This window comes from Synchiropus splendidus, chromosome 1 (genome assembly GCF_027744825.2).
Source record: "Synchiropus splendidus isolate RoL2022-P1 chromosome 1, RoL_Sspl_1.0, whole genome shotgun sequence".
NCBI classification, from domain to species: domain Eukaryota; kingdom Metazoa; phylum Chordata; class Actinopteri; order Syngnathiformes; family Callionymidae; genus Synchiropus; species Synchiropus splendidus.
The window spans coordinates 7,503,940-7,518,375 of NC_071334.1; the positions used below are offsets into that span (position 1 = coordinate 7,503,940).

Here is a 14,436-nt window from a genome sequence, read left to right on the forward strand (position 1 = left end):
GAAAATAGATATTTTGGCTCCAACATTGATTCTAAATAATCTCTCTAATCATGTACTTCAATTCAAACAGAACCAGCTGGCGACTTGGATGCACCTCTCCATCCTGACCACCAGATGTCATTGTCTTCTGATTCAGACACTGATGACAGTGAAGACTGGAGAGAAACCAGTGACTATAAAGCAGATTCCAACTCTGTTGAGGAGCCACACGTTGATGTCAGAGAGGAGATAGATGCTGATCACAAATCACTGATCTGCTCTGAAAGTGGAGAGAAATGCCTCACAAAGGCTGGACTGACTGAAGACAGGAAATCCTGCTGTGGACCCTCCTCTTGTTCGGTTTGTGGGAAACGTTTTGAGAAGAGATGGATTCTGAGGAACCACATGAAAATTCACACTAGAGAAAAGCCTTTCATCTGCTCCCACTGTGGAAAATGTTTTTCACAGAAATCTCACCTAAACAATCACATCAGAATTCATACTAGAGAAAAGCCTTTCATCTGTTCCCAATGTGCTAAATGTTTTTCACAGAAAGCAACTCTAAATTGTCACATGAGAATTCACTCTGGAGAAAAGCCTTACACCTGCTCCCAGTGTGGAAAATGTTTTTCAATTAAATCTCACCTGAAAAGTCACATGATTATTCACTCCGGAGAAAAGCCTTTTATCTGCTACCAGTGTGGAAAATGTTTTTCACAGAAACCTTACCTGAATAGACACATGAGAATTCACACTGGAGAAAAGCCTTTCATCTGCTCGCAGTGTGGAAAATGTTTTTTACAGGAGTCTCACCTGAATAGTCACATGAGCATTCATTCTGGAGAAAAGCCTTTCATCTGCTCCCTGTGTGTAAAATGTTTTTTACGGGAATCTCACCTGAATAGTCACATGAGAATTCACACTGGAGAAAAGACTTTCATCTGCTCCGAGTGTGGTAAATCCTTTTTACGGAAATCTCACCTGAGTAGTCACATGAAAATTCACACTGGAGAAAAGCCTTTCATCTGCTCTCAGTGTGGAAAATGTTTTTCACTGAAATCTAACCTGAATAATCACATGAAAATTCACTCTGGAGAAAAGCCTTACATCTGTTCCCAATGTGGTAAATGTTTTTCACAGAAAGGAAACCTGAATAGTCACATGAGAATTCACCCTGGAGAGAAGCCTTTCATCTGCTCGCAGTGTGGAAAATGTTTTTTACAGGAATCTCTCCTGAATAGTCACATGAGAATGCACTCTGGAGAAAAGCCTTTCATCTGCTCGCAGTGTGGTAAATGTTTTTTACGGAAATCTCACCTGAATAGTCACATGAGAATTCACACTGGAGAAAAGCCTTTCATCTGCTCCCAGTGTGGTAAATGTTTTTTACGGAAATCTAACCTGGATAATCACACGAAAATTCATTCTGGAGAAAAGCTTTTCAACTGCTCCCAGTGTGGTACGTGCTTTTCACAGAAAGGAAACCTGAAAAGTCACATGAGAATTCACTCTGGAGAAAAGCCTGTCACCTGCTCATAATGTGGAAAATGTTTTTCACTGAAATCTCACCTGAGAAGTCAGGTGAGAATTCAAAATTGAGATGGTGGGAAATGTTTTATACATCCAGTCTCCATGAAAAGCCACATGAGGATTCACACTGGGGAATAATCTCTTATCTGCTTCTAGGCAAGGAATGTCTTGTGTACAAGGACTGGCTGACACAACACATCAATATACCACTGAGGAGAGAATCTTTCAAGTGCTCCCTGTGTTTTGTACCAAAGGAACCTGAATACACATGCCACACTCCCATTTGACAACCTTTTTATTGTCAGACTCATTACGGACACATTGTTTGCACTGATAACTGTAAAAATACCATCTTGAAATCCTGTGTGTGTTGTAATCCAGGCCAGAGTAGGTGTAGGAGGCAGACGCTGGTGACGCTGTTCTTGCTCACCAAAGATTATTAACAAGCTGCTCCAGGATGAAAAAAAAAGCCAGGAAAAAAGTGAAAAGAAAAACCATGGATTGCAAGGAAACTCAAAAGTTAACTCAGCGTAACTGAAAAGACTGAAACAATTTCAACAGAGATTACTCTTACGCACTTGTGCAACCCTCTGCACACTGCAGCCTCCCTTTCTCTGGCCTGCCCGCTTCTCTCTTTTAGCGTTTGAATCTGGACTGTACCTCTCAACGAGTAAATCCCAAATTCCACCAACAACCATGACTCATTTCTGCAGTAAGAAACAAAGTCCTCTGCTCACCATACTTTGAACACAACCTGCCGCATAACGCTCAACCTTGCTCCATCACTCCGTCATATATAATAAAACAAAACAAAACACTTCCCTACCTTGGCCTCCCCCACAGTTGAAACTTTCCACAATGTCACTGATGATCACTGATGAGCCGCCACGTCCTCCTTTTTACCTGATGGCCTCGTGATGAGTAACACAACCAACAACTTAACAAATATGAAATAATACCTAAATAACTGACATTTAATTGAACCAATAAACATCCTTAACATAACCATACTCGTTTTTTTTTATTTTTGATACACCAGAAGATGCAACTCAAACATAACCCGGGATAGTTTGAACGCATGATTCAGGTTAAAGATGGAATTAAATCAACCAAACAAGCATACAACAATAACTTGATATAAATGAGACAAATGGGTGACTCTCAGCCACTTTGTCGCAGAGACCCATAAAGATTTCATCTGACGCATCACAAAGTGGACCTGGAGCTGTTCTAATGCAGAGATACGATGACTGGCAACCTGTTGCATCTGCGTCACCATCTATGACTGATGCAGAGACAAGATATGCTCAAATTGAAAAAGAATTGCTCAGCATGACCTTCACTTGTGAAAGATTTCACCTGTTTGTTTCAGGACTCTCAGTGGAAACTGACCACAAACCCTTGATTGTATTGTTCCAGAAGCCACTCAATAATTGTCCATTAAGGATCCAAAGAAGGATGATCTGACTGCAACGCGACGCTCTCAACGTGACGTACACACCTGGTAAACTGATGTATACAGCTCATGCATTATCCAGAGCTGTTGACCCCATCTCTTAAACTCATCACAGATACATTCGGGAACATGTTCAACTGAGCAACCAATCAGAAATACATTCCATATCTGCAACAAACATTCAATTTCAGACCCACGTCAAACAATAGCTTCAGGTGATGTGAATCTCAAACTTGAGTAAGGACCCACGAAAATGTTGCTAATCACAGTTAGCATCGCAACGGAGCTGCTCAATTTGCTCCTCCGTGCAGTTTGACTCCAAAGGTTTACTGTCCGGTGCTCTTGCACCTACCTATGGTGTATGTGTAAAGAGTAAATAATACTCTTCATAAGTAATGTAGTATGTATGGGGGCAAGAAAGTAACCTCACAAAATACGCAAAATGAAAGAATTTTTTTAAACCGCTAAATGTGAGTTAACACCAAATTATTAAAACAATAAATAAATGTAAATAAATGTTTCTCTGTGTTATCTGGTGGAAACAAGCCAGGAGCAGATGCTCCGCGGCAGTGTGACAGGAGCAAAAAGGGCCACACATTTGGTACATTTTTTCAAGACACTTTTGGGTTTAGGAACTAGCCTTGCCTAACAATGATATAAGTGGAGATGCTGTGGATTGAACCCAGGACCTCATACATGCTAAGCATGTGCTCTACCACTGAACTACATCCCCTAATTAGCAGCAGTTCGTCTCAGTGAGGACCAAACCCATGGACACAAGAAAAGCAAGAATGGGCTCAGAGCTGATCCCTGATGGACTCCTACTCTCATCTTGAAGCCCTCCTTCACTCATAAAGCACCCCTCACCACTCTCTCGCCGTCCTCACACACGTTCTGCACAACCCTCACACACTTCTCTGATGCTCCTGACCTTGTTATGTCATTGCATAATCACATGTTATATTGTCAGTACTTAAGAGTACAATTCGGGAAATCTTTTGATGCTTCTGAATGCAAACTCACTAACATTTTCCTGCGACTGGTACAATGTGCACAGTGGAGATTCTTATGAATCAGACAACATTAAACATATTGAGCATTTTTATTAATAACTCAACTTCAAACTCCAGTTATATAATCTCTCAGTGAACATTGTCCTATATACTTGTACTCAATATACTCTCACTGCTCTGCAACATTATTAACACATTCATAGTAAAACAAAATAGGATCGCTTGCTTAGTTTTGGTGTGTGGGAAGAGGTTGGAGAAGAAAATGATCACTCATTTCCCAGCACCAATGGAAGGTAGGATAGATCTTCTCAGGCTGTGTTTGGTCAATTTAACATGACATGCACTTTTGTGCAAATGCACAACAGCTGCCTCCTTTCCAGTGTTCACAGCCCACAACACTAAATGTGGACATGTGTGTGTGAGTGATGATGTGTGTCTGGTGCGAGGAACGCCCTCCATCCAGTCTCTGTTTCATGTGTCTGTGCTTTGAATAACTTGATGCAAACCATGTGAAGCGGTGCTGAGACGATGTTATGCTGATGCTGATCTGGAATAAACCAAAGCTGCATCCCACTACTTTTATGGTTCTTTTTGCTCCCGGCTCTACGCCCTGAAAAGTGTATAACTCGCTGGCCGGACAACATGTCAACACAAGGGAACCAAGCAGAAGAGGACCACACCTGGTTACATAACTGGTGTCTACAAAACGCTCAAGTTTTCAGTTGGAAACAAGAGGTGGAACCAAAGAGAATCCTGCTGGAAATGGAGACCGATAGAGCACGTACACCAAAATATATTCATGAATTAATCATGGAAAGTAGTACCGGATTGAAGGGTAAGGAAATGAAATCAGATTCAAATAAAATGCTGGTATACAGCTGGGAATATGAAGTTTCACCTCTATGTTCACAGGACAGGGAAGCAGGAGAGGCTGGACACAGAACAATGTTGGCACCCCAGATGAAGAAACAAAAGGAGGGATGACATTGGATACACACGCGTTACATCAGGTATGAATGTTGTTCAGAAATGTTCTCATTTCATTGATTCTGAAGAGGAATATTCACACTGGAATGAAGGAAAAAAAGATATAGCAGCAGAGAAGGGAGAAAATACCCTGTGAATTGCGGTGGCATTTAGTTGGATTGGTTGGAAGAAAAACTTGCCCCCACTGCGGCTCTTTCTGGAACAGTTAAGTGACCCCTGCTTTACACAGTTACCACTGTATATATATATATATATATATATATATATATATATATATATATATATATATATATATATATATATATATATATATATATATATATATATATATATATATATATATATATATATATACACATTGATTCTAAATAATCTGTCTTATCATGTACTTTAATTTACTTGAAACGGAAGCAGCTGGCGACTTGGATGCACCTCTCCATCCTGACCACCAGATTGGATAATGGATAATTGGATCTTGGATCAGTGTGGCTCTTTCTGGAACAGTTAAGAGACTCCAGATTTACATAGTTTCCACTGTTCAGAATATTTTGCATGTACTTTTGTCATATTCATTTGTCCCAATGTGTATTCAACGTAGTGTCTCTGTGTTAAGCTTTTGCCTTAGCAGTGTCCTCAGGTGATTGATAAGTCTAAGTGTTTGGTCCAACATCAGGGGAGAAAGGAAGTGAGTTTGAGAAGTGCACGGGTGGAGAGTGAGTGCTGTCACAGTGGATGGACAGCCTTCAAGCTTCATGGGAGTTTATCTATCGTTCTATCTATCTATCTATCTATCTATCTATCTATCTATCTATCTATCTATCTATCTATCTATCTATCTATCTATCTATCTATCTATCTATCTATCTATCTATCTATCTATCTATCTATCTATCTATCCATCTATCTATCTATCTATCTATCTATCTATCTATCTATCTATCTATCTATCTATCTATCTATCTATCTGTCTATCCAACCTGCAGTTAATATAGCGTTATGATATGTCATTAAGTGCAAAACTTCTACATGCCAACGGTTGGTTTTGCATGTCACTCTTCCCCGCCACTAGTGGCCGCTGTTAACTGTAGTCCTTCTCAGTCCTTCTTACCTCTGACCCCTGTGGAGAAGAAGAGCTGCAGCTACTTCCGTACGAACAAGCTGCTAGTTGTGAAGAGTGAAATTTTTTATCTTTTATACAGAGAGATAACTTTGTGGAGAAGAGTTTCCCCCATTTTGCTATCTACGATTTGCTTTTAAATGTGACATTTTTTCCCAGCTCATTGGAAGACGTATATTATTTTCGTCTCTCAGATCACAGAAGCAGCTTCGTGTTCTTTTGCTCTCCTCTGGAGAATGAAGGTGTCCGGACTGCGGAGCTTGAAAGCTTCAAGCAGCGGCTGTTAGTTGCTGTCGACGATCATCTGCTGCCGAGGTTTCACATGTTCATCGGCTGTAAACGACAGACGAAACGGAAGAGGATCCTGCTGGAGATGGAGACCGAGAGAGCAGGTACACTGATACTGTATAATAGCGACATCATAGTGGAAGGCAGGGCAGTTTTGAACTGACCGGGAAAAAACATATTCAAATGAAAGGCTGGGAAACAGTTCTCCACACAGAGCTCCACACCAGTCTGCTTCCACACTGCAGTTAAGGGCGGTTTCACACTGCAGGTTCTGTCTGGGGTGGCCTGAGTTTGATTCGCCCCCTGCTGTGCAGCCTCGCACCTCTGCGCCTCAGGCCATGTCCTTTTTTCCCTCCTCCTGTTATATGCTTCTGTATAACTTGTCTGCACGCCAGACCCCTTGCTGCCCGACATCTATCATGTTTGTGTGGAGTCGCGCTTTACACATAGTTTCCGGCATCTAGTGCCTAGTCGTCTGAGGCGAGAAGTTTATCCCCCGTACAGAGGTTCCCGAGACAGTGCAGCTCTCCAGCCAGGATCAAGTCCACGGCCAAAACTTGCTTGTGTTCACATCTCGGACTTTTGAGCTAAATGGGTGCACACAGTGTGAAACCGCCCTTAGTCACACAAAAAGGAAATCAGTCAGTGAATAGATCAGCAGCCCAACTTCTGCATGTCACTTTGTGTCTTGTATGATCTTCATCAGAGGGTGAATATGCCTCTTCAGACTCTGAGTCAGTCACGTTTGTTCTCCAGTTCTCTGTTCTGATCCCACTGCGAAACTGCAACCTCCCTCTGTTCGCTTTACACTCTGTATTTACTCCAAACTTTGATGGAATCACCCACAAATGTACAGATATAAGTTGCAGGTGTCCACCATCTGCTTTTGTAAAGTAGTAGCTACACCAGGCTTCATATTTGCAGAAGGGCTTTTATCAGCAATTTTGCAACAGTGGTTTGCTGAAGGTTTCATCAGGTGTGATTTCACTCGAGATTTCTGGCCTGGGAATGACTTTCTTGAGTGGTGGTGAGACAGAATCAAGATGATCAGGAAGCATTACAGACATAATGTAATCATCACTCCTTTGTCTTTTCGGTCAATGTGAAATAACGTTTTTAAAAGTGTTAAATTATATATGCACTTGTGTCTAAGTCAAAGGACCTGTCAAACTTTGAAAAAATATCAGGATGATATGGTAAATGGATATATTGATTGTAAATTGCTTCTCAAATCGTGGTCTTAAATTTGAACAATAGAAGCAGAAGGAAATGACTTAGTTACCACTGAACTAGTGGGATACTTGGATACACTCAACCTGACCACCAGTGCTTACTGTGTTCTGAATCTGACACTGATGACAGTGAAGACTGGAGAGAGACCGGTGACACTCAGTCAGATGCCAACTCTGTTGACAATCCAGATGTTCATGTTCAAGAGGAGACGGAAGACGCTGATCACAAATAGTGCTGGGCAAAACAGTTCATTTTTGTGACTCGGTTCATTGAATCTCGTTCACTAAAATAAGTCAATCATTTTTTCAGTTTTAGAATTCTTAGTTTCACTACCTCCTGGGATTGAATGGCCATGGCAGTTGGATTTAAACATTAATTTCATCGACTTTACCAACATTTTACGAATAAAACAAAGCCTCAAACACGGCATACTGTGAAACTATTCTCACCAAATTTAGCAATTTTTCTGTTTGTTGACATACTGTATGCCATTTAGTGCTTGAATGAAGAAGTGGTTGGACATTTATACCATGCAATGATGTCCAACATAGCACAGCACAACCTCAGAGCCTCTGATGCCACAGTTAGATTTATGCAAAACAACAATGTTAGTCATCATAAGGCATAGTCTAAACCATCTTTAAGTGTTGGCCTGGTGTTTGACACCATATGAACAAGAAAAAGTTCAACAAAATATTGCCATTGAAGGAAGAATGCAGGCATTCTGTTAGATGATAAATACAATAGAGGAAGATTTTAAAAAGTAAAAAAATGTTTATTTTTTGCAAACAAGAATAAATAAAGTAGGACAAATGACTCTCCAGCAAATGGAACAGGTTCTGTAGCATCCTCCTTGACAACCCACATGAACAGGGTCTGAGAGGGTCTGAGAGAGACAGGCGCCGTGCTATTGCAAGAAAAACATTCTCGCCACGATTAATGTGGCCGATGAATCTTTTTATGTTGTTCAAATCATAGAATTAAAATATTTTATTATATTATATGAGACGTCTCAATATACTTTATAGTGGAGCGTCTTTGTTGTTATTGAATGCCGTTGTTCTGACACATTAAATTTCCACCCTGTGGAACAAATCCAACCCAATCCAACTCCCAAACAACTGCGATCTACGATCTGACAGTGGTCTAAAACTCATGGCTTCATTCCAGTAAAAGCACATGCTGACCCCATCAACTCTACACATATAGCGCAGGTGGGTCAGGAGCAGCCCAATGCAAACCAGTGACCAACAGTTATATAGCAGCAATAAATCAAAAAGAAAATAGATATTTTGGCTCCAACATTGATTCGAAATTATCTCTCTAATCATGTACTTTGTAATTTACTTGAAACAGAACCAGCTGGCGACTTGGATGCACCTCTCCATCCTGACCACCAGATGTCATTGTCTTCTGATTCAGACACTGATGACAGTGAAGACTGGAGAGAAACCAGTGACTATAAAACAGATTCCAACTCTGTTGAGGAGCCACACGTTGATGTCAGAGAGGAGACAGATGCTGATCACAAATCACTGATCTGCTCCGGAAGTGGAGAGAAATGCCTCACAATGGCTGGACTGACTGAAGACAGGAAATCCTGCTGTGGACCTTCCACTTGTTCGGTTTGTGGGAAACGTTTTGAGAAGAGATGGATTCTGAGGAAACACATGAAAATTCACACTAGAGAAAAGCCTTTCACCTGCTCCCTGTGCGGTAAATGTTTTTCAAAGAAAGCAACTCTGAATTGTCACATGAGAGTTCATACTGGTGAAAAGCCTTACATCTGCTCCCAGTGTGGAAAATGTTTTTCTATTAAATCTTACCTGAATGCACACATGAGAATTCACTCTGGAGAAAAGCCTTTCATCTGTTCCCAGTGTGGTAAAAGTTTTTCTCAGAAAGTAACCCTGAATTGTCACATGAGAGTTCATACTGGTGAAAAGCCTTTCATCTGCTCCCAGTGTGGAAAATGTTTTTCGATTAAATCTCACCTGAATGCACACATGAGAATTCACACTGGAGAAAAGCCTTTCATCTGTTCCCAGTGTGGCAAATGTTTTTCACAGAAAGAATGCTTGAAAAGTCACATGATAACTCACTCTCGAGAAAAGCCTTTCATCTGCTCCCAGTGTGTAAAATGTTTTTCACAGAAATCTCACCTGATTAATCACATGAGAATTCACACTGGAGAAAAGCCTTTCATCTGCTCCCAGTGTGGTAAATGTTTTTTACGGAAAGCTCACCTGAATAGTCACATGAGAATTCATGCTGGAGAAAAGCCTTTCATCTGCTCCCAGTGTGGAAAATGTTTTTCACGCAAATCTAACTTGAATAATCACATGAAAATTCACTCTGGAGAAAAGCCTTTCATCTGCTCCCAGTGTGGTAAATGTTTTTCACAGAAAGGAAACCTGAAAGGTCATATGATAATTCACGCTGGAGAGAAGCCTTTCATCTGCTCGCAGTGTGGAAACAGTTTTTTACACGAATGTCACCTGAATCGTCACATGAGAATTCACTCTGGAGAAAAGCCTTCCATCTGCTCCAAGTGTGGAAAATCTTTTTCACGGGAATCTGACCTAAATCGTCACATGAGAATTCACACTGGAGAAAAGCCTTTCATCTGCTCCCAGTGTGGTAAATGTTTTTTACAGAAAGGAAACCTGAGTAGTCACATGAGAATTCACACTGGAGAAAAGCCTTTCATCTGCTCCCAGTGTGGTAAATGTTTTTCACAGAAAGGAAACCTGAGTAGTCACATGAGAATTCACAATGGAGAGAAGTCTTTCATCTGCTCTCATTGTGGGAAGTGTTTTACACATCCAGTCTCCCTGAAGAACCACATGAGGATTCACACTATGGAATAATCTGTCATCTGCTTCTCGATGAGGAATATCTTGTGCACAGACTGGCTGATACAACCCATCAATGTGGCACTGAGGAGAAAAATCTTTCGATTGCTCCCTGTGTTTTGCACAAATGGAACCTGAATATACGTCTCCAAATTTACATATGTTTCATTGTCAGGCTCATAACAGACACATTCTTGCACTGATGGCTGTTGAAATACCAGCTTTAAATCATGAGAGATCATCTGCAGCCGCTCTCACCCATCCCTCCAGATGTCCAGGTGGGTAATGTTCCTGTCATTTTTGTTTTGTGATGGTTCTCTCTGGATTTTTTTCCATTTGAGAACACTCAAAATTGTGTTCATTTCTTTGATGAATGTTGTGCTTTCCTGTTGAAACGCTTCACCGCGTGTGACCACAGAAGATTTCTGGCATAGAGAACCAACTCATCCATCAGCCGTCGAACAGAATCAAGATTATGGGGCCACATCACTGGCATTGTTGTGTTCCCTCCTTAGTTATGTAGATCAGTGTGAAATGACATTTAAGAACATTTGAAATTACAGTTTTTAATTGATACAAGTCGCCTCTGGGTAGGACTGCGCATACCGAAACTATACCGTTAAAGAAATTTGCTACGATAACTGACCTCATTTTGCGCATGTTTGTAAATTCAGCATTGTAATAAAAATGAAAATAAAAGTATTTTGGGTTTGTTCTGACTGTGTGTGCTGGTAGGCAATGTTCAATGTTGATACTCGTCGATCGACCTGTGTATACTTGCGTATAGGTTGGTGAAGCTACGTCCTACATAAAAGAAGCTACTCTTCCACTCAACGTGTTTATTGCGAACTCTAAGGAAGAAACAAGACATGGTGTCAGAAGATGGTGTTGAAGAGAGGAGTCGAACTTGATGAGGACGAGCAGCTGAAGGAAGCCAGTCACACAGCTAACAGTAGCCCAAGGAATTAGTCTGTAAACTGCAGAATCATCAACTCGCCAAAACACGGAATGGAAAAAAAATGATTGGAGGATGAAACTCAAAATGAATGACATGGTCATGGAGGGAAAACTGGATATTGGAGCCCAAGCAAACGTCATGTCAGAAGCACAGTTTAAGAAAATCAGACCCAGACCCAAAATGCGTCCAATAAGAGTGAAAGTAAGTGGATACTCGAGTGCATATATACCTGTGAACGGATAATGCAAGGTTAAAATGACTCACAAGGATAAAGAACGTACACTGACATTCATCGTGGTCCCAAAGAATGTGCAGTTCATACTTGGTTTAAATACCTGTGACAGACAGAATCTGGTGAAGAGGGTGCTTGTCGTGGAAACTGATGAAAAGAAGGACTACAATGACTCGATGGAAGAATACAGTGATGCTTTTCTGAGTCTTGGCTGTCTTGCTGGAGAGCACTAGATCAAAAGTCTGCCCCCAGTCATTTATTCATGCCACAAAGTCCCATTTGCTCTTCAAATGTCACTGAAAGAGGAACTGGACAGGATGGAGAAGCTGGAGGTGATAGAGAAGAATGTTGATAAAAGGCCAAAAGGACATGCAGAGGTTTAATGGCATGATCAACTACGTGGGAAAATGTATCCCCAATCCAAAGAATTTTTTTAAGCGCCAAATGGGAATAAACACCAAATTATGAAACAATAAATAAATGTAAATGTTTCTCTGTGTTATCTGGTGCACATGCACCAGATACGGAGCTGAGCAGCTCCTACACACACAGAATCAGAGCAGAGGGTTAGGGAGCAGAGGCAGTGCACTCTCTCCAGATCCCAACCAGTAGGAGAAGAAGTGACTTGAGGACCACATGGAGTCATGGGACGTGTGGGTCCTTTGATTGAGGCAGACAAGACCAATGTCAGGGCCTGACCTCAGTAACTTCACAAGCAGTGATGCTCCACCTCTACCATAAAACCACCTAGTGGAGCAGGTAAGAGTAGTCACCATTTTGTACTTGGCTTGTCTCCGGGAGCTGGCAGTCAGCATTTCAGCGGCCAGGCCAGTCAAGATGGCGGTGCACTTACAGGCGAATGTCAACAAAGGCAAAGTGTCAGTGCCTGTTCGGTTTCCCCCATCAAGAGGTTCTGGGGAAGCAGCAGTTCCTGGCACAGCGGTATCTGAACACCAGCCCTTTCGTCATGTCTGGATGAATATGGGCTGGCAGTCTCCCAGTCTAGTTGCTCCACAATTAACAGGTTTTCATGCAGAGTGGATGATGCTGTCACAGTGGATGGACAACCTTCTAGGAAGTGGGTTTTCATTCTCTGTATTTTCTCATTCAGAAAGGTCTGGAGGACTGAGACCCATTCAGGACCTCTGAATTGTTAAATGCTTATTTTCATATACCCATTCTTCCTCGCCACAGACTGGATCTTCATTTTGCAACGGGGAAGCAATGCTTTCACTTCAACTGCCTTCCGTTCTGGTATTCTCTCGCACCACAATTCCTCTGTCTGTCTGTCTGTCTGTCTGTCTGTCTGTCCAACCTGCAGTTAATATAGCGATATGATATAACATAAAGTGCAAAACTTCTACATGCCAACCGTTGGTCTTGCATGCCAGTCCTCTCCGCCTCTAGTGGCCGCTGTTAACTGTAGTCCTTCTCAGTCCTTCTTACCTCTGACCCCTGCGGAGAAGAAGAGCTGCCGCTACTTCCGAACAAGCTGCCTGCTGTGAAGACTGAAATTCGTGTTCGGACTGAGAGTCTTTCATTTAGAGAGGTAATTTTGTGGAGTAGAGTTTTCCCTGTTTAGCTATCTACGATATGTTTTAAAAATAAAAATAAAATATATATAAAATATATTTTTTCCCCTCCGATCTCAGTGATAGACGCCCATTATTTTCGTCTCTCAGAACACAGAAGCAGCTTCGTGTTCTTTTGCTCTCCTCTGGAGAATGAAGGTGTCCGGACTGCGGAGCTTGAAAGCTTCAAGCAGCGGCTGTTAGTTGCTGTCGACGATCATCTGCTGCCGAGTTTTCACATGTTCATCGGCTGTAAACGACAGACGAAACGGAAGAGGATCCTGCTGGAGATGGAGACCGAGAGAGCAGGTACACTGATACTGTATAATAGCGACATCATAGTGGAAGGCAGGGCAGTTTTGAACTGACAGGGAAAAATCCGATTCAAATGAAAGGCTGGGAAACAGTTGGGAATATGGGGTTTCACCTCTGTCTTCACAGGACCGGGAAGCAGGAGAAGCCGGACACAGAATAATGGTGGAACCTCAGATGAAGAAACAAAAGGGAGGGACGACATGGGATTCACACACGTTAAATCAGGTAGGAATATTGTTCAGATCTGTTCCCATTTGGACCAGAGAGTGGCGTAATTCAAATGCAAAAGTGCTGACAAAACTGCAAAACACAGGCTTAAGTATTCTGTCTTGTCTCACCCGAGTCATAAACCATCGTCAACATCTTAATGCGACAGTAGTGATCTAAAAATGATGTAGTTCTTGTGCTGTTACTGTTTCTGACATGCTTCGTATGTGTGCGCCAAACGACACAAAACAATCTCAAGCTGCCACTTCTTGCTTGACCCATCTGTACATATCAATTTTTTATGGGGTCAGTCCAAGTCTATATGTTCATTCCTATGGCGGAGCTCCACACCAGTCTGCTTCCACACTGCAGTTAAGGGCAGTTTGACACTGTGGGTTCTGTCTCGAGTGGCCTGAGTTTGATTGGCCCCCTGCTGTGCAGCCTCGCACCTCTGCGCCTCAGGCCATGTCCTTTTTTCCCTCCTCAGCTGGCGGCGCTCTGCACAGAATAGCTGGTTTGTGACCCACGACGAAGCATGTCTCAAGGAAGTTGTCATCAGCCGTGCGACAACCGAGTTACGACCGTCGACTTGACCACCTTATTTTTATGTCACTACTTAACACTACGAGTCGTCGTCACCTCTGATATGATCTGATGATGGGCCTCCGCCACACCTGGAACAGAATGTGGTGTTT

At 42.0% G+C, this 14,436-nt stretch overlaps 1 protein-coding gene and 1 non-coding gene across 4 annotated transcripts in view; one reads left to right on the forward strand and one right to left on the reverse strand.

Annotated features, from left to right (window-relative positions):
- LOC128752249 (gastrula zinc finger protein XlCGF57.1-like) overlaps positions 1-14,436 on the forward strand; it is a 44,751-nt gene that overhangs the window by 3,517 nt on the left and 26,798 nt on the right. Inside the window, exons 3-4 of one of the 3 annotated variants that reach the window (XR_008413645.1) lie at positions 71-4,988; positions 5,058-5,142. Coding sequence is in view for 1 of the 3 variants with exons in the window: in XM_053853273.1 (XP_053709248.1) it covers positions 6,405-6,474; positions 8,960-10,473 (1,584 nt within the window). In the remaining 2 variants the exon portion in view is untranslated. Of the gene's footprint in view, positions 1-70; positions 4,989-5,057; positions 6,475-8,959 lie in introns of those variants that run through there. The other 2 variants (XM_053853273.1, XR_008413646.1) reach the window with 2 other exon arrangements.
- Positions 3,627-3,698, reverse strand: trnaa-agc (transfer RNA alanine (anticodon AGC)). The gene has a single exon. It is a non-coding gene; the product is annotated as a tRNA-Ala (tRNA).